Consider the following 21,526-nt stretch of genomic DNA (forward strand, 5'->3'; position numbering starts at 1 on the left):
AGAAAAATGTGAAAAATACAAAAATAGCCTAAAACCTGTTAAAAAGCGGTCATACCGCAATTGATGTTTTATAGTTAATTGTGCTCCTTAATAACGGGAATATTGTCAAAAAAATTCAGCCTTTTATCTTTCATAGGAGCCGAGAAAATCACGTTTCCCCCAAACTAAGACAGACGGACAGACGGACATTTCAAATTCTAGAGTAGCTTCGCTACTAATAAAAATATTAAAACTTCATTATTATTTAGGTACTTTTTACATTAATAAATTACCCCACCCAAAAATTTTAACCCCGGGTTAAATCAGCAGTGGGGTAATTACCCAAGCCAACAGATTATGGGAGGGGGGACCGTATTAACCCCCCTCCCCAACAGATTTCAAGGGGGGGGATAATTACCTCCCCCAGCAAATTTTACGTCCATGGAAAAATTAATTTTTGTAGGGGGATTTTTTGTGCGAGCTTCGCGCGCCATTTTAACCAACCAACCAACCCCCCAGATTAGGAATTATCCCCCCTTCAAAAACATTGTCGTCCTTGATTACTTCATCTCTCTTTATTTTCAAATAAATGAACATACTGATAAAACATATTATACAGGGTGTTTTTTTTTAATAAGACAAAAGTATTGCTTAATATAACCCTTTTGCCATGGACAGAAATTGATAATCTATATCTTAATTTCTTCATTGGGTTAGGGAGTTTTATATAAGAAAAAAATACTTGATGATTTTCAACAAATTATGCCTTAAAAACAGGTTTATCAAAAGTACCTATTTTTGGAAGATTTTTGGATCATGACCAATTTAAAGGGTGTGCTAAAATGCGTGCCTTTTTAAAAATCAAATTGCGTGGCTTGTATTAATAGTAGAAAAATGTTACACATACCGTTAGAATTGTCATAAACTCTAGTTTTTGGAAATATATGTGTCATATTCATGCTATTTGTAGTTTAGAAGCTACGTTGGAAAATGTGAGAAAGGTTGAAAAGTTTTAAGTAAGTTGGGTCATTTTACCATGTAGCTCCAAAACTATATAAAGCACAGGAATATTTCTTAAACACCCAAAAACTAGAGTTTATGACGATTCTAACGATATGCATAACATTTTTCTACTATTAACACAAGCCGCGCAATTTAAATTTTAAAAACATACACATCTTAGCACACCCTTTAAATTGGTCATGATCCAAAAATCTTCCAAAAATAGGTACTTTGGAAAAACCGGTTTTTAAAGCATAGTTTGTTGAAAATCGCCAAGTATTTTTTCTTATACAAAACTCCCCAACCCAATGAAGAAATTAAGATATAGATTATTAGTTTCTGTCAATGGCAAGTGGGGTATATTAAGCAATACTTTTGTCTTATTAAAAAAAACACCCTGTATAAAGATAACACATCTTTATCTTTATATAGTTTAAGGTGATATAGCTTTATCTACATTCAGTTGTAAGTGGAATTGATTTGTTTAAAAGTGAAACTATTTTTGTAACGGATACCTCTTATCGTCAATTTAGACATGTTAGAATTATCCTACCGATTATAAACTTTACAACATGATTGATGAAGAGGTAGCAGGTAGCAACTCTGTAAGCATCAACAGAAAGTCTTTAACCCCATTTTAAATATATTTACTTTTATGAAATGAAAAAAAAAATATATTCTTTAAACATTTTTCAAGGCAAAGCATTTCTATAACTAGAATCGGCCCGTCCGTTCCTCCGTAACGGCTGGTTCTTTTCGTTAATTTAGGCATGTTAGATTTGTTTTATCAATTTCAAACTTTGCATGGTGATTTCTAAAACAGTTAGGTACAATTTGGAAAGCAGAACATCTCTATAATCATTAACAGAAAGTCTGTACGTCCATTTCAAACATGTTGATTTTTAACTGTCCTAACAACACATTTTTTGTGCTACAAAATACAATTATATACTATATTATAATAATAATAATGTATTTCGGATTCTTTAAGTGGTACAATATTGCATTATAAGTTATAGCCCACTGGCTATCTGAAGAGCTGATAAGCAGAGTTAGGTAATCAAGTCCTAAAAAAGTAAATATGTCTTTAAACGCAATTTTGTATTAAATGTATGTTAAATATTGTTTTGGCTTATACATTTGTATTCTGTTCTAACACTCTACACATGTTAATGTTCGTTTGTCCTACAGGATCAGAGCTTCGTTTTTACTATAAATTAACTAAACTTGTACCCAAAGTTTATAGCAACATTTTCTTATTCGTTGGATAAAAAACTTTGGGTGCTTTCGTTAAATTATGATTGATTCAAAACTAGTAGTGACCACTGTCCCTGCCACTGTCCAAACCTTTCAGCCAATAATTTAATATACAGAATGGATAATATATATTTTTCATCATTGGGGATGTATGTCAATTTACCGTTCATTGTCTTATCCCTTAAAGGGCGAATATAGGTTCGATATGATATGAGCTTATATGAAAGGTGCCATTTCATACTTTTAGAATATCCATGCCAAATTTAAAAATTCAAAAAAATCCTTAAGTAGATTTTGCAATTTTCTGTTTCAATTGAACATATGATAAATCAGATTGACGACAAACCGTTTATTTTAGCCCTTTACAAGACTTTTTTTTTACTATTTTGCTTAAGTTTGATTGACTATAACATTGGCACGCACCTTAAAAGATAATTTAAATGTTTATTATTTTAGATTATATACTAGTTTATTTAATTTTTAAAAAGCATAAAAATAATTTGCGTAGAAGGGCGTCAGGACTATTGACTAGGGTAAACAATACGTCTTAAAGTTTATTTTCTGTACAGAGATCTTTGATTAATTCATGATGGTATAAACATCCCTGATTACGCATTTTCAACACACACACACACGGTGAACTGAAATTAGTTTCCGAATGTGAACACATTTTCCTAGGTGTTTCTCAATCCTATGATCAATATTTGCTACTAGCTAAAAAAGCTTCAAACTTCCAACAAAAAGAAATCAAAATTTGAAAAATTAAAACTTTGAATGTATAATGTATAAATCTTTAATACATTCAAATTTTGACTTTTTTTTGAAGTTTGAAGGTTTTTTAGCTAGTAGCAAATATTGAGATAGGATTGGGAAACACCTAGGAAAATGTGTTCACATTCGGAAACTAATTTCAGTTCATCACACACACACAGCCACAAAAAACAGGGATTTGAAATCATTCTTCCTCCAAGAAAATTTTATTGATTATTTTTTATTTTACTTTTTACATTATTTGATGTTTTTTTAACTTTTAAATATTTTACTTTATATATTTTGTTTGAAGGTAGAAGGAGGGTATATTTACCCCTGATTAATTCCCGAAACCTTTTTCTCATTTATTTGTACTGCAAAATAACAACAGTATTTAGGCAAACTCTACACGCATCCTGTTGTGAATATGGGTATTTGAATATGTTAGGGAACCACTCCTCTGACGTCACAAATTAGCCCAATTGGCTAGGTTTTTAGCTATAACGGCCTTATCCAATGGAATATCTTTATTTGCTTGAGTTATTCATAATGTATATACTTGCACCTTTGATATAAGCTCATATCATATCCAACCTATATTCGCCCTTTAAGATCCATGGTGATTTATTACCTAATTTATAATAATAATATTTTCACATTACCTTTCTACTTTTCAGATTTTTCAGCCTATTTTTACAAATGAAAATAAGCAGGAAAATGCGAAATTTATTTAACCATCCAAATTTATACAAAGCACTTTTTGCATTGTTTTTGGTTTTATTTTTGTATAATTCATGGATGCTACGCTCTCTCTCTAACAAATATGAGAAATATCAGATAGGTAATAAGTTAACATTGTATGGTTTATAGTATTTGTATCCCAGCTACTCTATAATGCAATATATCTGTCCGTCAGAAAAATTTAAATTTTCTTGGTAGCTATTCAAGATAGGCGACTGATTGTTTTAGTCAAAATTTCCTATACCAATAAGACTGCTGTTAATAATTTTATCGGCCAGTGCATCTATTAGTCATGCTAAGAGATATAAATTATTTTCTCGTATTCATTCGAATCCGGTGGATAGGAACCGGTTCTCATCCATACGAAAAAACTATGTCTAGCATCGTATCATATCCAGCTTTCTACAAATATAAAAATGTACAGTCATAAGATTAAAACCAGTTTTTTTGGCCCATGCCTTCGGCACCACTGGGCTAAAAAACTGGTTTTAATCTTATAATTGTACATTCTATATCCGCGGAAAGCCGTTTATAATACGATCCGAGAAATAACTATTATAACGTACTAAATCACATAGGAAAGATTTCGTGATTTTAAAATTAGGGTCGACCAGACTGTAATGAATATCTTTCACCGTTGATTTAGACATTGTAGAAATGTCCTATTATTTTAAACTATTCTAAAAAATTCCCAGGTTGTTATTAGTATAGGTAGATTTTTTTTCTATTATGAAATGAAAATTATACAAAACATACAAAAGTACTATTGTATTACTTTTTTTGTAATTTTGTACAGTCCTTTTTTTGGATAAGTCCCCTATTTTTTCCTTGACATGTTGTATCAATTTTGTGTACAATAGTACTATTATGTTTTTGTTTGATTAAATAAGTTAATTTTTTTGTATATGTTGTACACTTTTTTCAAATTTCTGTACTAATGTCATTTTGCTGATTGTATTCATATTTTGTACTATATTATTAATTTCAAAAATTTGGCAGAGTCCAAGCTTTTTTTATTTTACTAAATATTTCAATATCTGTGCTAAAGTAACAAAAATAATTAGATTATATTTTTTGGATTTTCATGCTTATTGTATTTCTTTTTTTTTATACAATAGTACAAAGTTTAGGAAATTTGTTTAAGTTCAAATTTTAGAATACAATTATTATTATAAGTTCCAAAAATGAGGACTAAAAATATTAATACATTTTTTGTTTAAAGTACAACATTTTTTTATGTACAAATTTTGGGACTCTCGAAATCAAAAAGACTCTAAATATTTTATAAATGGATTATTATTAAATTATGTGGATCATGGAAAGAAAACAAAGTCATTCCTTAATTAGGACAGAAGTCACCTTCCTAGGAAGGACATAAGTAGCCTTTCTTAAGTGAGAATTTGTTAGATGAAGGGCATAACTTGCCTCCATTAACAAAGATTTTGCAAGATTGAGGACATAAGTAGCCTCCCTTCACCTCACAAAACTTAGCTTTTTGATCCTTCACATAGCAAAATCTTGCATAAAATTGGTTTTTGGTCCATCACATAGCAAAATATTGCAAAACTTAGCTTTTCTGTCCTTATTATAGCAAAACATTGCAAAACATATCTTTTTGATCCTTCACATAGCAAAATCTTGCATAAAATAGCTTTTTGGTCCATCACAAACCAAATTCTTGCAAAACATAGCAAATTCTTGGAAAACTTAGCTTTTCTGTCCTTCACATAGCAAATTCTTGCAAAACACAGCAAATTCTTGGAAAACTTAGCAAATTCTTGCAAAACATAGCAAATTCTTGGAAAACTTAGCTTTTCTGTCCTTCACATAGCAAATTCTTGCAAAACATAGCAAATTCTTGCAAAACATAGCAAATTCTTGCAAAACATAGCAAATTCTTGCAAAGCATAGCAAATTCTTGCAAAACATAGCAAATTCTTGCAAAACATAGCAAATTCTTGAAACCATAGCAAATTCTTGGAAAACTTAGCTTATCTGTCCTTCACATAGCTAATTCTTGCAAAACATAGCAAATTCTTGCAAAACATAGCAAATTCTTGCAAAACATAGCAAATTCTTGCAAAACATAGCAAATTCTTACAAAACATAGCAAATTCTTGCAAAACATAGCAAATTCTTGCAAAACATAGCAAATTCTTGCAAAGCATAGCAAATTCTTGCAAAACATAGCAAATTCTTGCAAAACATAGCAAATTCTTGCAAAACATAGCAAATTCATGGAAAACTTAGCCTTTCTGTCCTTCACATAGCTAATTCTTGCAAAACATAGCAAAAATAAAATTTTAGAGTAAGACCATGAATGCTATTGTAATCAAAAAGATATAGAAAAAAAAGTATCCATCTATAGAAAGAACAACCTGGGATAATGTTATTATGTTAAGTAATTTGTATTTGAGAAATTTTACAGCTCAATTATATAAAAATAATGTTAGACTTAGGAATTAAGTTCTGAATGTGCTAATGATCGTTTGTTCTGCACCATCTGATTTTGACGCTTCGCTTCAATGGATATTGTGATGTTTTGTTAATATCTAGCCATATTTTATTTAGAGACTAAAGATTTAAATAGAAGGACAAAATTCCAAATTATATCCCACGAAAAACTAAGCGAATACTCTACTACAAACTTCTTTCAATATGAGGAAGGAAGAAAAATAATTAAAAATGGAGAAAAAGATGAACACAAAGATTTGAAACTGATTTTGTTGTACACCCCAATGTATACTAATTTTGGGTATGACCACTGGAAATGGCGCTTCCCCCTTGAAAGTCCGTATACGTGTAAGAATGGATTTTCATGTCGGCTAACCACAGATCACAATCAATTGAAAGAGGTAACATCATCATGTGAGGTTTCCCTCAAAGAGACACTTCAATATTTCCAAAAAGGGGAGTAGGGTAGTTCTCGTGCGTTTATATCTATCTTAAGCAATTTTAGGTTATATTGCGAAATAACTACCTTACAATCTTATACTCGTTATTCAAAACATTTTTTTTAACGGAAGGGATCGTGTTTTTTTATTTTGTATGCTGTCCGTCTGTCCAAATTACTGCTTTGTTTTATCGATATTTAAATGTCGATTCCTGTAAAATGAGAAACACTATCGAAAGCGATAGCAATTTTCCATCAATGTCAAAAAGTCAAACTAAATGAATTTTAACACAATATTATTGCACTGTGCAATTTGTTAATTCCTAGATAATAAGGGACTATTTACTAATAATTTGAAGGCTTCTGCTGTGATTGTATCGCTGCATGGTCTGCCCTACGACCCTCATACCTGGATCCCTGCTGGATACATACCACCAGTCAACCAGAAGTGGATAGCCTACTGGATAGAGGCTACATGGTACTTTGCTAACCATCATAATATGTATTCTTGGTTACAGGTTAGACAGACAAAGTGAATTATAGAGCAGCTTTGTTACTAGAAGCACATTCACCTATGCGCACAAGCCATTTTAAACTATTAAAAGAGAGGTATTTGAAATGTTTACAATCTTTTATAAAGTGAACTCTGTTGCGGGCTAAAATAACGACTGTGGCGTAACATGCTATTTGTGACAGGTTTCTGAAATCTCAGCCCAACACTGCGTCTTAACTAAGGACGGCGACAACTTGTCCTACTGCTGCTATGTCAGATGTGCGATATAAATAGTTTGAGTAGGGGAAATGTCTTGGCCCGAAGCAGGAACAAATAATTATAATGGCCAGTTAGGACTTTCATACAAAAGGTTGTTCAAACAATAGACTACCATGCCGTTAATAATCAATGGGGATTAAGTGTTTAAATATGAAATATATATAAAAAAAATTGTAAATTTTTAGATGTTGGATAACATATTTGATTGGACCTCCAGTTATTACAAAGATTCAACCTTTTCTGGCTTTTATCAAAACAATTGCAGGTATTGTTATTGTGTTATTTTGTACTAGCGGTTGCGCCCCTAGTGATTTCTCTTGGGAGGGTGGTGGTACCAACCCCAAAATAGTTATAAATCTTCCCAGGACCTATGAGAATCTAACCTGTTATTAAGAACCTGATCGGTTCAGCAGTTGGCGAAATCCTCGGTACAAGCACACAGATGAAAAGACATCCTGTTACTTTAATATAAGGATTGACTAATGTGCTCTTATAACCCGTGACTGTGGTGTAACACGTAGCCAATCCACTTGGCCTAACAACGCGTCATAACTAAAGAAGTTAAAAATTTATCATCTGCTGCTATGTCAGGTGCGGGACATAAATACTTACAGTATAATTAATTAGCATGTACATGCTAATTAATTATACTGTAATGACTTCTAGACAAGGGTCGAGCCGAGCAACCAAAAGGTTGCCTGAAGGACGTTTTGCATATAAACATGCACAAATAGAATTAGGAGAGTACCTTTATTAGTACAATAAAAATCTTTCAAAATTTCTATTGTACTAAAAGAATCATTTTGAAATGACTGTAACTTTTTTGTTATTGAAGCTGGAGGCTTCAAATTTTGGGTATTGGGTCTACTCGTGGCAGGCTTTCAGCAGTTAAAGCGCGGTAATTCTTGCAGGGTTCCTTTAAGGAAGTTTTGATCAGTATATTACTTCAAAAAGAAAATTAATTAATTTTTTATTTCAATTTTTTAGCTATGTGAAAAGAAAGACAAAACATCCAATAGTCAAAGAATTAATTTTAAAACGGAAGAATAATTCAGCTTTGTGGGTGGTGAGTCACTGTAATGCCCCAAGTGGTAGAGATAAATATGTTCAGGAAACACAGATCAATTATTTTTATAATGCTTAAGAGCCCAACAACAGTTGAATTGATCAATTTCACCTATCCCGAAAATTAGAACATAAAATTTTAAATATATAAAAATGCTTCTAAATATAACCTAACCTGACCTAATATAAAACTCCCCCCACTCTTTTTTCTTTCATATTTAGGGAATCTACCATTTATTTTTTCCTGGGGTCGACAGCCACCTGTTAGAGTCAGGGAAATCAACCCTTTGTAAATCAGTTGAAAGTATAAACCTGACCCAAATATCGCAATCCCCAAATAAAAGAAGACATATTATTTTTCATCCCTTAATATTTTTCATAAAATTTGTGATTTAATTGAATAATTAACATTTTATGAAGGTTTTGTAAGTTAATCTGTGTTAATGACCAGGATATTGAGGCCACAGGTTTTTTCAATGTAACCATCTATGGTAAATGTAGCACAAGGGGTGAAAAAACTGAGGATGCCTTCAAAAATTTGGATAACTACTATTTTTATTTAAGTTTTGAGAATTCTCTTTGTGATGATTATATTACTGAGAAGTTTTTTCAAATGTTGAAACAAAATATTGTTCCTGTGGTTATGGGAGCTCCGAGGAAAGTTTTATACTTATATAATACAATATTTACAACTAGCGGGTATGCCACTAGAGGCATCGAGGAGTTCTTGTGGTGGGGAGAGTGGGGGGGTTTAGGGATAAGTCGACCTACCCCCTTATTTAATTTAAGTTTTAAAAGAAAACATATTTTGAAGGGGTGATTTTTTTCTAAACATAAACATATTTATATACAAAAAAAATTTAAAATACAATTAAAATTACTATAACAATGAACAACCTAAATCCTAATCAGTTCTGCCCGTGTAACAATAAATAGATCACTATGGATCTGTCTACTTTGCCCAAAATATATTAAACAAAGGTATCATGGATCCCTTTAAACTTATAGAACCTAGGTACTATCGCCAAAATAAAAATAACATAAAAAAAGATTACAAATTTACAGAGCTGGAGATTTAGAATATTTGATAAAAATAGCTATTGTAAGGCAATTAGTTTAGACCTGATAGATTCAGCAAAAAGTTTTCTATCATCAGTAGATTTAAGCTCATCACTTAGATTATTACAAAGAATTCCAAAGTTGAAAATTGGATGTTTTTTTTAAGATATTCATATCTACATATGAGGCCTTATATGAATATCATAGCCATTTCTAAGATTGTAATTACCATTTAGGTGATTAGTGGTAATTTATCTTAGAAGGGTGGTGGTACCATCCCTAAAATTAGTTATATATCATCCAGGGACCTATGATAATCTACATTGAAAAAACAATCAATAATGGATCAGCAGTTAGCAAGATCAGTTGGACAAACAGACAGACAGACACACAGTTAGATATCCGGTTACTTTTATTTAAGTACATGATTATCATATGATTACAATCGTCATTAGTCCTTCCCTTCTGTTTTTTTTATTTTATTTATTTCTTATTTTTTTCATGAGGGGAGGGTGGAGTTTACATTCTATAAAAAGATAAAGATAATTGACAACCAACCTATTAATTGTACACGCCCTTTGTCTGTAAGTTCAGAGTGCAATTGTTGTAAACTGGACAATTATCCTTATCAAGGTTTTGGTAAGGCACTGTAAAGTAATTGTAGAGTATCTGTGTTATATAAAACTATGAAACTGACTAAATGCTCAGATCTGACTATGAAAGAGTAGCTCCTCCCAAATCCTTTATCCATGTTGCTGACTTTACCAGTCCTGCAGAACTTGCCAAGTATTTACTTTATCTTCAAAATAATCCAAGTAAGTAATTTATAATTATTGTGAAGATCATGATTATCTATCTATCTGCCTATCTATTTAGATGAATATTATGAATACCTGGAGTGGAAGGAATAGAATCAGCTAGAGTATCCAGAATTATTATAATTATCTATCTATCTATTTAGATGAATATTATGAATACCTGGAGTGGAAGGAATGGTACCAACTAGAGTGTCCAGAATTTCCATGGCCTGGATGTCAAATTTGTCAAAAACTGTATGAAAAAGAAGAAACACAAAAAGTAAATTTAAATTGAAAAAATTGCCTTACAAATGTGGGGCAATTTCCATAGAAAAGCTCATTTACATTTTTTTTCTTAGGACAACGTTGTTTCTAATCCGATTAATAATTTTTTCTGTTCTTAAACCCAATAAGACACTTTAAATTCTTTTAATTCCCTGAAGCTTGGGCAACTGCCAAGCCATAAAACAATTCATTAGAGTTCGCCCTTTTTTTGTTGGCATAAGTTTTAAGCCCTGTGTGGCCAACTAAAAAGTAACAAATCCTATAGTATTTCATTTTTTACGCAGGGACAAATGTATTTGTGACTTTATAATAATTATATTCTTTAATTTAGGATTTGTTCAGAAATTTCACCTCTTATTGGAACTCAAAGAAGTGCTATGGTCAAGATTTTACAAACACTCGAATATCTGAAGATAATATGTAGCCTCTAAATCCAAGGATAAGACAATGGACGATCCAGAATTATTATGATTACAATGGGATGCTTTTAGGGTGACCAAACGCCAAATCCAAGATTGCCGAGTCACTAGGGGAGCTAAAGTAGACCAATCTTGTATGCTAAGATGTCTATAGATAGGTATTGACATAATAAAATAGAATTATGAGACAAGAAGAATATTGTATTAACTAAAACTATTTTATGAGATTTTTTTGTAATTTAAATATTTTTTAAACATTACAAAAAATATTGCACGTTACTTTATTATTATTATTTTTACTTTATATGAGAAAATTAAGACTACAATATTATCAAAAATGATACCAAATAATTGTTTCTTAAAACTGGTATATCATATGTTAACTACCTGAGTATAAACTGTATTCCTTTAGTTTAAACAGAAGATACTTCTAAAAAATTAAATAGATTGTGCGTGGTATGTACTTTAAGATCTCGTCAACATTAAAAACAGTTAATGCCTAATATTCGGATACAGGGTTTTGATTTTATTAGAGGGTATTATTGCTTCAACACTTTAAAATATATGAACCGACGAATAAAAAAAAAATGCATCATATTCGTGACAATTAATTTCAAAATAAAATTTGCACTTATAAAAAAGGCAAGGGAATATACTCGTATTTTATTATCTAAGTTTAATAGTATTTTTACTTTTTTTCAATTTTTAAAATGTATATGAATCTATACAAAGTTAAGGAGTATTGTTAGTATAGCACCCGTCCGAACGAAATTTGAAAGCTATGGAAACTAATTGATCTATGGGTTTTAATTAAGAAATTCAACCGTTTATAGCCGACTTTTTTATTGGGAAGAAATAAAAAATAAGGCCTTTTATAGCAAAATGTGTACAGTTTTTACCCAATAGCAGGTCTGCCGAGTTCTCCCAGGATATTTTTATTGGTGGAGCCTGATTACCTCTCTTTCTTAGTACCTTTATTCATAATAAAAAGAGAAAACTCTAAATGATATAGGACCCATCTCTGACCAAGCTCCTACCAGAAGGACAAAAGTGACAGCAATTAGAGAAAAAATTCGGTCACCTTGAAAGCTGCCCACTGTATTTATCTATCTATTTATTTAGATGAATATTATGAATACCCGGAATAAATAACTCACTTTGTCCGTTTGTCCAACAATGCTTTATTGTAATGTTTTTTTTTTCTAGTTGTTTCAATCACATGTTAATCAAATAATTATCTATAATAGAAAGTAGAACGATGTCTGTCTGTCTATTTGTTTGTTTGTAACAAAGGATCTCACTAACCGCTGCACCGATCGGGTTCTCCTTAACAGGGTAGCTTCTCATAGGTTCTGGGAAGGTTTATAACTATTTTCTTGGGGGGTAATCACCCACAACCCCAACAAAAAAAAAAAAATCCCCCCACCAAAAAAATTTTAAAAACTAAAATAAAATAGCATTTCTAACTATGTACATCTGTCATACAGCTGCAGTATAAATCATGTTCCAGGTTGGCTTATTAACTGATTTATATCCGTTGGATTAAAACCAATACTAAGCCATACTGTAACATGTATTATGTGTATTTTTATATCCGCAGAAAGCTGTCTATAATACGATGCGACAATTAACTATTCAAGGTGTCTAAAATTGCTACATAAACATTTTCTATTTAAACAATTTGATTTTCTTCTCTGTAGTAATAAATATGATTGTTATAGTTTATTTATATATATTTTCGTTTTGATTTTTGGCTATACATTTTAGTACTTTTTAACATATTATTATGTATTTTCATTTTGTGATTTATACAATTAATAATATGCTATGCCTTTTTTTATTACTTTAATACTTACACAATGGAACAAGGATGACAACATCCATATGAACAAAGCACAAAATCTATTATGAAATAGACAAACGGACGAAGTGAGCTTTAGAGCAGATTATCTGTTATTATAACAAAGTAAAGAAAGAGAGATAAAATACAAAAACTTAAAATCACGAAACCTTAAAAATGTTTATATCTTTGAAAGATGTAAAAAGGAAAGCAGCTTAAAAGCAGTCAGACTACCATATATTTTATACCTAATTATGCTCCATATTAATGGGAATGTTGGCAAACAGTTTCAGCCTTCTATCATTTACAAGAGCCAAGAAAATCAGGTTTTAAAAAGCAGCTAAAAAGCTGCTTAAAAACAGTCTAACCGCTATGGATGTTTCACAGTTAATTAAGCTCCTTAATGATGGGAATGTTGACAAAAAGTTTTAGTAGCCTATCTTTAATAGGAGCTGAGAAAATCACGTTTCCCCAAAAATGTTTCATATGGATAAAAGGACATTTAAAATCATAGAGTAGCTTCGCTACTAAAAAAAGTATGAAATAGACAAACGGACAAAGTGAGCTATAGAGAAGATTTCGTCTGTTTAATGGCTGAAATATTCCAGAAGCATGTAACACTTTAACATCTCTATGTATGAACAGTGTAAAGTGCCTCCAAAAAATGACGTCATACAATACAAAGTACCAATAATAGGCCAATATAAATTGTTATTGACCATTACCAATGCTAAAATGTATACTGGCCTCTCATATTGGTCACTTGTATTTTCATTTTTAGCCGGCACTTTCCGCTGTTTCACTATTGCAGCGAATTTTGTGGACTTCCATAAAATAATTACATTTTTTCCAATCCTTATAATAAAGTAACAGGATGTTTGTGTGTTTGTATGTTTGTATCGAAGGATCTCTCTAACCGCTGAATCGATCGGGTTCTACTTAACAGGGTATATTCTCATAGGTCCCAGGAAGGTTTATAACTATTTTGAGGGAGGGTACCACCAACCTCCCAAGAGAAATCACAATAAATCGAAATTGTTTCTTCTCGAATAGAGAGTCCTACGTAACATCGCAAAGTATCGTAGATAGATTTGATAGATACTCCTTCGCAACATTGCAAGATATCGTAATATTTTTTTTTAAACACTAAACATTTAAAGTGCCACTAGAGGCCACTAGGGTCGTAGCCGCTAGTATTTAATTAAAATAATTCAATATAGCATAATGATTCAATTCATACATTGTTTGCTTAATGTGTCGATGGTAATTAGTAAAACTAGGATAACAACATTCATAAAAAGCGGAGTGGGGACAAAACACCTAATTTAAAAATGCCTAACTAAAAATGCCTAACTAAAAACACCTAAGTTTAAAAATACCTAATGTTAAAAACACCTACGTTAAAAACACCTAATTTAAAAACACCTAATTTATAAATGCCTAATTTAAAAATGCCTAACTAAAAATGCCTAACTAAAAATACCTAATTTTAAAAATGTCTAATTTTAAAAATGCCTAATTTAAAAATACCTAATTTTAAACTATCTAAACGCCTAATTTAGAAATGCCTAATTTTAAAATATCAAATATTTTCACTAAAATACCTAAAATTTTGATAACATTAATCCAAGTGGCTGATTGTTATTGCTAAAGGATCTTGCTGGTCGATGAACCAATATGGTTCATTTTTACATAGACGTCCAAGGGGGGGGGGGTAAAGTGGGGATTACCCCCCCCCCCCAAACGAATTTGGGGGTGTCGTAGGCACCCCCAAAATTTTTTTCATTTTACCCCCCCCCCCCCCCCCATTTAAAATTTACCCCAACCATTTAGGAGGGGGTATTTACCCCACACAATCAATTTTTGGGGGGTAAATAGCCCCCCCCCCCCAAAATAAAAAATCTCTAACAAAAAAAATGTTTGTGCGCTTCGCGCGCATTTTTAATACTAAATATTTAATAAAATTTAAATTACCCCCCCCAGAAATTTTACCCGGGGGGTAAATTTTGGGGGGGGTAAACAAAATTTACCCCTGCCAACAGATTTCAGGGGGGGTAATTAACCCCCCCAAGCTAATTTTACCCCCAGGGTTAAAAATTTTGGGGGTGGGTAAAAAAAATTTGCGGCACGCTTTGCGCGCCATTTTACCCCCCCCAAAAAACGAATTACCCCCCCCCCTTAAAAAATTTTATCCCCCCCCAAAAAAAAAGCTTGGACGCCCCTGCATTTTTGCAATGAAGCTTCCCGTATGTCATTGGATGGTTTATATAAGGTTGGGAAGGTTTTGGGGAGGTTACCAACACCTTCCAATAAGAAATCAGCCTTTGAAAAAATCCCCTTCCCTCCGTTTTTTAATATTTCTTCAATCTTTCTTTATCAAACTAGAACAAAAATGGGGGATGATTAACTATCACCCCCCAAGAAAAAAAAGGGATGCTACGGCTACTTAGGTTAGGGAAGAAACCAAAAAAACCCTCAATCCCCCCCCTTCCCCCCAAAGACTTAATTGAATTCCCCTCCGCACTGCAATCGCCCCTAGAGGCCTCTAGGGGGCGTAGTCGCCGGTTTAATATATTTAACAACAGTTTTAAGATATACTGAAAATAAGGTTTTTTTAGATTAGGTATTTTAAAATTAGGTATTTTTAAACTTAGGTATTTATAGTTAGGTGTTTATAAAATTAGGCATTTTTAAAGTTAGATGTTTTATCACATTAGGCATTTTTAAAATTAGGTATTTTTAAATTAGACATTTTTAAATTAGGTATTTATAAATTAGGTGTTTTGTCACATTAGACATTTATAAAATTAGGCATTTTTAAATTAGGTATTTTTAAATTAGGTGTTTTGTCCCCACTCCATAAAAAGCAAAGCACAAAAAATTGTAGACAAGCCCAGAGATATAAAGGAATAAGACAATGGCTGATTAATTGATATACATCCACAATGATGATACACAAATTACCCATTTGTAGCAAAAAAAATAGTAGTTGAAACGTTTGGACATTTAAATAAATGAACCAACCAATCAAAATTAAATAAAAGTCCCCAAGGTTGTTAAACAAACGAATAAGAAAACGTTATTATAAGACTTTTGGGACTAGTATAATAAACAGCCCAATGTCCCCTCCCTCCCTGGGATGAACCAATACATGCAATGGATAAAATAAGTTATACTGCAGATATAAGTGTTTTTTAAATAAAAACAAGGATGTCAACATCCATAAAAGCGAGGCACTGAAACGGTAGGACAAACGGACATTAACACTTGTAAAGTGTCAGAACTGAATAATCAGAATATAAAAGTATAAGAGTCGAAGCAAAATTGTAAGTAAATTTGTTGAAAAACTGCTTGATACAGGATAATGTTTATGGACATACTTACATTTTAGGACTTGATTATAGAGTTGTTTCGCTTATAATATTGTACTTTGTTGTCCCAGGAATCAATATACCAAAAACGAGATCAATCGGATAATAAAAATTTGTTGTTAAAAAAGTAGAAAAATCAACAAGTTTAAAATGGACGTACGGACATTCTTGTAATGATTATAGAGTTGTTACGCTTTCTAAATCGTACCTAACTACTACAGGAATCACCATGCAAAGTTTGAAATCGAAAGGACAATTCTAACATGCCTAAATTAAAGAAAAAAAACCATCTGTCTCGGACGGACGGACCGACCCTAATTATAGAAAAGCTTCGCTTTTAAAAAACATACATTCAGATAGTAAAAGATCACCAAACCTTTTTGTCTTAAATATGTATTGGTCTTTTTTACATAACCTATAGACAAATCATATTATAGACTGGATGATTATTGAAATAAGCCTAGTTCACAAAAGACATAGGTCGACCTCTGGAAATTTTAGGTCGACCTAAAGAAGCTTTAGGTTGACCGATTTTTTCTATCTCATTTTCTGTGTGTGAAAGATAAAGAGCCCAAACTGCGTGACTTTTTAAGTATGGGTATGACACATAACTTAGATTTGGAATTTTTTGAATATCTCCATCCTGGCGGGCACAGGATGTCAGCAAACATGGCAGGGTCATCCAGGTAAAGAGCAAAAATATTTTTTTGACTGAAACAAAGCATTTTATCTTACCAAAATACTAAAATATTCTGTAGTAGTACATACTCATATGAAATACAGGTATTCAAGTCAATTTTAGGTTCCAGGTATGATCCTGCAGTTCCTGATCCTTTAGGTCTCCAGAAATCTTTAAAAGGCTCCTGTGGCCGCAATTTTTGACTTAGAGACTTCAAATTTTAAACTTAAGCTTTTCTTACATGTCTACATAACGTATTAAAATTTCTGCCATCGTTTTCCTGCCAAGTACAGCTGTGGCCGCTGAAATTTATATTTTGATATTTCTAATATAGAATTTACAAAAAGATTAACATTTTCTGCAAAAAAAATTGTTCTTCTAGCCTCAAAAATAAGAAAATTACAGTCGTTTGAAATTCTTAAGTAAAAAAGGACCTAAAAACAAAGGTTGTTAAATAAAAGAGTGAAGGAAGCGAAAACTGACTTTGACTTACTTAAGGTCGGTAATTCATAATCAATCAGGGGACTTGAACAATTTTTTAGCCCTCTAGCTCTAATAGGAACTGAGATAATAGGGGGGGGGGGGGAGTTCAGGGAAGGGGCCCGACTGTTAAGGGTTAATAGTGTTTATATGATGCCGTCATAAAATTAGGTTTTTAGTGTAAACCATATCTTATTTTATTGACTTTCCTCATTCTAAGACTACCACTATTTTTTATAAGCAGTGGATTGTATGTTTGTCTGCTAAGATCATGGAAACGGCTTAAAATATCCATTTATTATAAAAGAATATTTATGGAAGTTATATTTTGTCTAGTGCAGGTTCTAAGCTATTTGGCGGAAGATTTACAACTACTTTATAAATAAAACAAAAATATTGACTCGCAAACCCCTCTCCCCACCAAAAAATCTGAAATTAGTTACTACTATGGTCACAATAATTTTCCTTAGAATTACGTTACTTACGTTTTTTTTAAAATAATTGACAAAATTAGGCATAATCAATTCTAAATAGATCTACCTATTGAAATCCAATACAAATTCTATTGATAGATTATCGAACATTAATAAAAAGTTTTTAATAGAATACATTATAACTCAAACCTAACTAAAAAAATTACACATTAGTTAAGCTCTAAGTTTGGACTTGTGAGTAATTTATCAGGACTTATGTCAAGAAAAAAATTATTTTGTTAAGAATTCAAGCTCATAAATGAGTCAATTTTAGCAACAAGAATACTATTACTCTAATTTAAAATGGAGAGTGTCATCAATATCAGAACTGTTTTTAGAATTATTGCTTTTGGAGTCTTTCTTTTTCAAATGATGAACTCAATTTCCAAGTATTTAGAAAAACCAGTGTTTATTGAGACTTCAAAAGTCTCAAGGAATGGTATTAAAGAACCATTTGTTTACATCTGTGGACAAAATGTGGTCAATTATACAGCTTTTAAACAGTTTGGCTACACGGGACACCGTACCTTTCTTCTAGGACAGCAAGGTAATACAATGATTGGCAGTTTTACCTCAAGTGCCCAGTCAAGCACAAAAATACACCCCCCCCCCCCTTATTTGTTTGTATTTATTTTTAAGCTCAGGTTGGGTAAGGTTACATTGGGTACTAGGTAGCCCTGCAGGTTTAGGGCACTGCAATTACAGGCCTTGTAGGGTTAGGGTCCCATGCATGTATTAGGCATAGAAAAAACTACCCTCCCCCTCTTATTTTCAATTTATTTCAATTGAAGTAGTGAAGGCTAGGGGGTTTGGTGGAAATTATAAAAAAATAAGTTCCCTAAAATATTTTAAAGAAGAGAAATTTGCAAGGGAGTACTCCAAGGATCATTTTTTAGGGGCTTTGTTTCCTTAAGAATAAGATTTAATCTAAATGCTCAAAGAATCATGTCTGGACTTTTCTTTTATTTTGAAGAGGGGTTGTCCCACCTCCCCAATAAAGCTTATTTTTATAATGAAAAGAAGAATCAAATCAAGAATAAGATCCTTATTTGTCCATGTATTTTTAACTTATATAGTTTGAATTTGGCATCTGAAAAATGTACATAACATATTTGTGCATGAATCAATTTGTAATGCAAAATAAATTTCAAAATTTAAATACTTGAGTGAGTTTTAGTTTTTAATTGACTTTTTACCCCCTATAGATATATCTGGAGGAGGTTTATGTAAAAAGAATTCAACTAGAACATGGAAGGGAATTTCTGGAAAAGAATCCTATCCCAAACTACAAAAGCAAATCTTTGATCAGGATTACAGTTCTTTTACGATAGAAAATGTTGATGCTGAAGATGCATTCTTCATAACTAATGGTTATTGTAAGAAAATAAACCTCACTGACAAGGCTTATGTTGGTACTAAAAAAGGAAGTACTGTCTTCTTTGTAGAACAGGAAAAAGATAATCACTTCATGATTCCTAAATTGACAAATGAATGGAAGAGTTTTGGAGTAAATTATGATGGACACTATGATTACATGTCGCTTGTATTGAAATACACACTGTATGACAATACTCTGTATGAAGGAATATCCTGTGTTGATTATGGTAAAATGAAAAACTACAGCTATGGCACTTGTGTAGAAGATACACTGAAATCTAAGTTTATGGAATTTTATGGATGCCTCCCTCCTTGGTTCTCACAATCTTTCTCTGACATGATATGTGAAACAGATAACCATAAAGAAACATTGATTCCCACTTTCTCCAAGTGTATGGAACTTAATGATGAGTTCAGAGATCTATTTATGGGAAGAGAAATAAATTGGCTAAAGGACTGACTTTTAAATTTTAACATTTAGAACTAACATAAATATATCTATTGCATTATATTTGCTGAATTAGAAGCAGTTCCATACCATACTGAAAAATTTTTGGTACAACCTCCCTTCTAAGAATTATATTAAAAAAAACATGAAATGGGGCTTACAAAACTGGTTTTAATCTTTATTTTTTTATCTTCAGAAAGCTTTCTATTATAAGATGCAATAAATAACTATTCTGTCATTGCCTAAAATTAAAATATGACTAAATGTTAAAAGTTAATCTATATTAGGCTTGCTTACCCCCGTGTAGGGAAGTTGGTGTAACTATTGTAACAACAGCACATGAGACAAATCTAATTGACCATGCATACTTATATTTAAAGGTTGATGATGTTATCACTGTAAATAAGCAAATGTATGCTTTTGATATCTTCAGGTAATCAGGTTTTTAATACCATACACAATTCAAACTTACAATAAAAAACTATAAAAGATCTTGAATGAAAACTGTTGATTTAAAATTAAGAATTATATACATATATTTATTGAATTTAGGTTATAAAGATTTAGGTAAATTGATTAAATTTTAATTAACTTATGACAATTTATGTCACTGTTTATCCACATGTAGTTAAAATTATAATTTATTTTCAGTTTAGTTGTTGATCTAGGAAGTGCTTTGGGCTTGTGGCTTGGATTTTCTGCTCTTACTCTGGTGGACTATTCTATCGTATTCTACAATAAACTCTCTAAACTCAAAGATTGATTATCTAATCCCATGGTGTGACAAAAAATCTATCTAACTTTTGATACACAGCAGCAGCATTGTATTATAATGATATTTTTTGTTAGCTGAGCCCCTAGCTTCTAGAAGGTTGATCCCAAGAGGAAAGTGGGGGAAGAATATTTTTTTGGATGAGTGGGACATTTCTTATTTTGGCCAAATCTCTTAGTTGTGAAGAATTAACACCCCCTCCACCATACCAGTAAATCCCTACAAAATGCTGTTTAAGATATAAATATTTTATCTTTTGACAAAATTTTATTTAAGTTAGCATTTACAATTGTCAAGTTTTTTTTTACCTCTATCTAATACCTATTATAATATATTTTATCTTATGATAATTTTTTTAACAACGTTTTTAATTATTATTTTAAAAGCAAAGATATTTTTTGTTAGAAAACAATTTAACTAATGAAATTGAAAGTTGAAAAATTCTAATATTATATCATGTCATATCCTATATAATTTCTTAGGGTAACCCAGAAGTTAGGATTTCCTTATCCTTACATGGATATAATTGAATATGTTAGTCTTAGGTAACCCTAACTCATAGAATTACATGGATATAATTGAATATGTTAGTCTTGGGTAACCCTAACTCATAGAATTACATGGATATAATTGAATATGTTAGTCTTGGGTAACCCTAACTCATAGAATTACATGGATATAATTGAATATGTTAGTCTTAGGTAACCCTAACTCATAGAATTACATGGATATAATTGAATATGTTAGTCTTAGGTAACCATAACTCATAGAATTACATGGATATAATTGAATATGTTAGTCTTAGGTAACCATAACTCCTAGAATTACATGGATATAATTGAATATGTTAGTCTTAGGTAACCCTAACTACTAGAATTACATGGATATAATTGAATATGTTAGTCTTAGGTAACCCTAACTCCTAGAATTACATGGATATAATTGAATATGTTAGTCTTAGGTAACCCTAACTCCTAGAATTACATGGATATAATTGAATATGTTAGTCTTAGATAACCCTAACTCATAGAATTGCTAAAGAAACATTAAAGGATTTGGCTCAATTA

General features: G+C 31.6%; 1 protein-coding gene across 2 annotated transcripts; it reads left to right on the forward strand.

Moving 5' to 3' along the window:
- The first annotated feature begins 3,669 nt into the window (after positions 1 to 3,669).
- On the forward strand, positions 3,670 to 11,595 carry LOC145305833 (4-galactosyl-N-acetylglucosaminide 3-alpha-L-fucosyltransferase FUT5-like). 2 transcript variants are annotated; one of them, XM_080147655.1, is made up of 9 exons: positions 3,670 to 3,829; positions 6,301 to 6,584; positions 6,982 to 7,140; positions 7,580 to 7,659; positions 8,382 to 8,502; positions 8,908 to 9,114; positions 10,225 to 10,333; positions 10,480 to 10,595; positions 10,932 to 11,595. In XM_080147655.1, exons 1-9 carry the CDS (start codon positions 3,688 to 3,690, stop codon positions 11,022 to 11,024), a joined length of 1,311 nt encoding a protein of 436 aa, XP_080003781.1. In that variant the 5' UTR covers positions 3,670 to 3,687; the 3' UTR covers positions 11,025 to 11,595. The 2 variants fall into 2 exon arrangements, with proteins under 2 accessions (XP_080003781.1, XP_080003782.1); XM_080147656.1 differs by lacking the exon at positions 3,670 to 3,829 and having other exon boundaries at positions 5,987 to 6,584.
- The last annotated feature ends 9,931 nt before the right edge of the window (positions 11,596 to 21,526 follow it).

The sequence above is a fragment of the Acartia tonsa genome, chromosome 14 (genome assembly GCF_053477335.1).
Source record: "Acartia tonsa isolate MP-2025a chromosome 14, ASM5347733v1, whole genome shotgun sequence".
Lineage (NCBI taxonomy): Eukaryota > Metazoa > Arthropoda > Copepoda > Calanoida > Acartiidae > Acartia > Acartia tonsa.

What these genes read in the sequence shown, in the direction of transcription:
- LOC145305833 (XM_080147655.1), top strand. Translation starts at nt 3,688, where the DNA reads ATGAAAATAAGCAGGAAAATGCGAAATTTATTTAACCATCCAAATTTA. An exon ending in ATATGAGAAATATCAGATAG is followed by an intron (nt 3,830 to 6,300) that starts GTAATAAGTTAA and finishes TATTTTATTTAG; the next exon opens with AGACTAAAGATTTAAATAGA. An exon ending in TTATCTTCAAAATAATCCAA is followed by an intron (nt 10,334 to 10,479) that starts GTAAGTAATTTA and finishes CTATCTATTTAG; the next exon opens with ATGAATATTATGAATACCTG.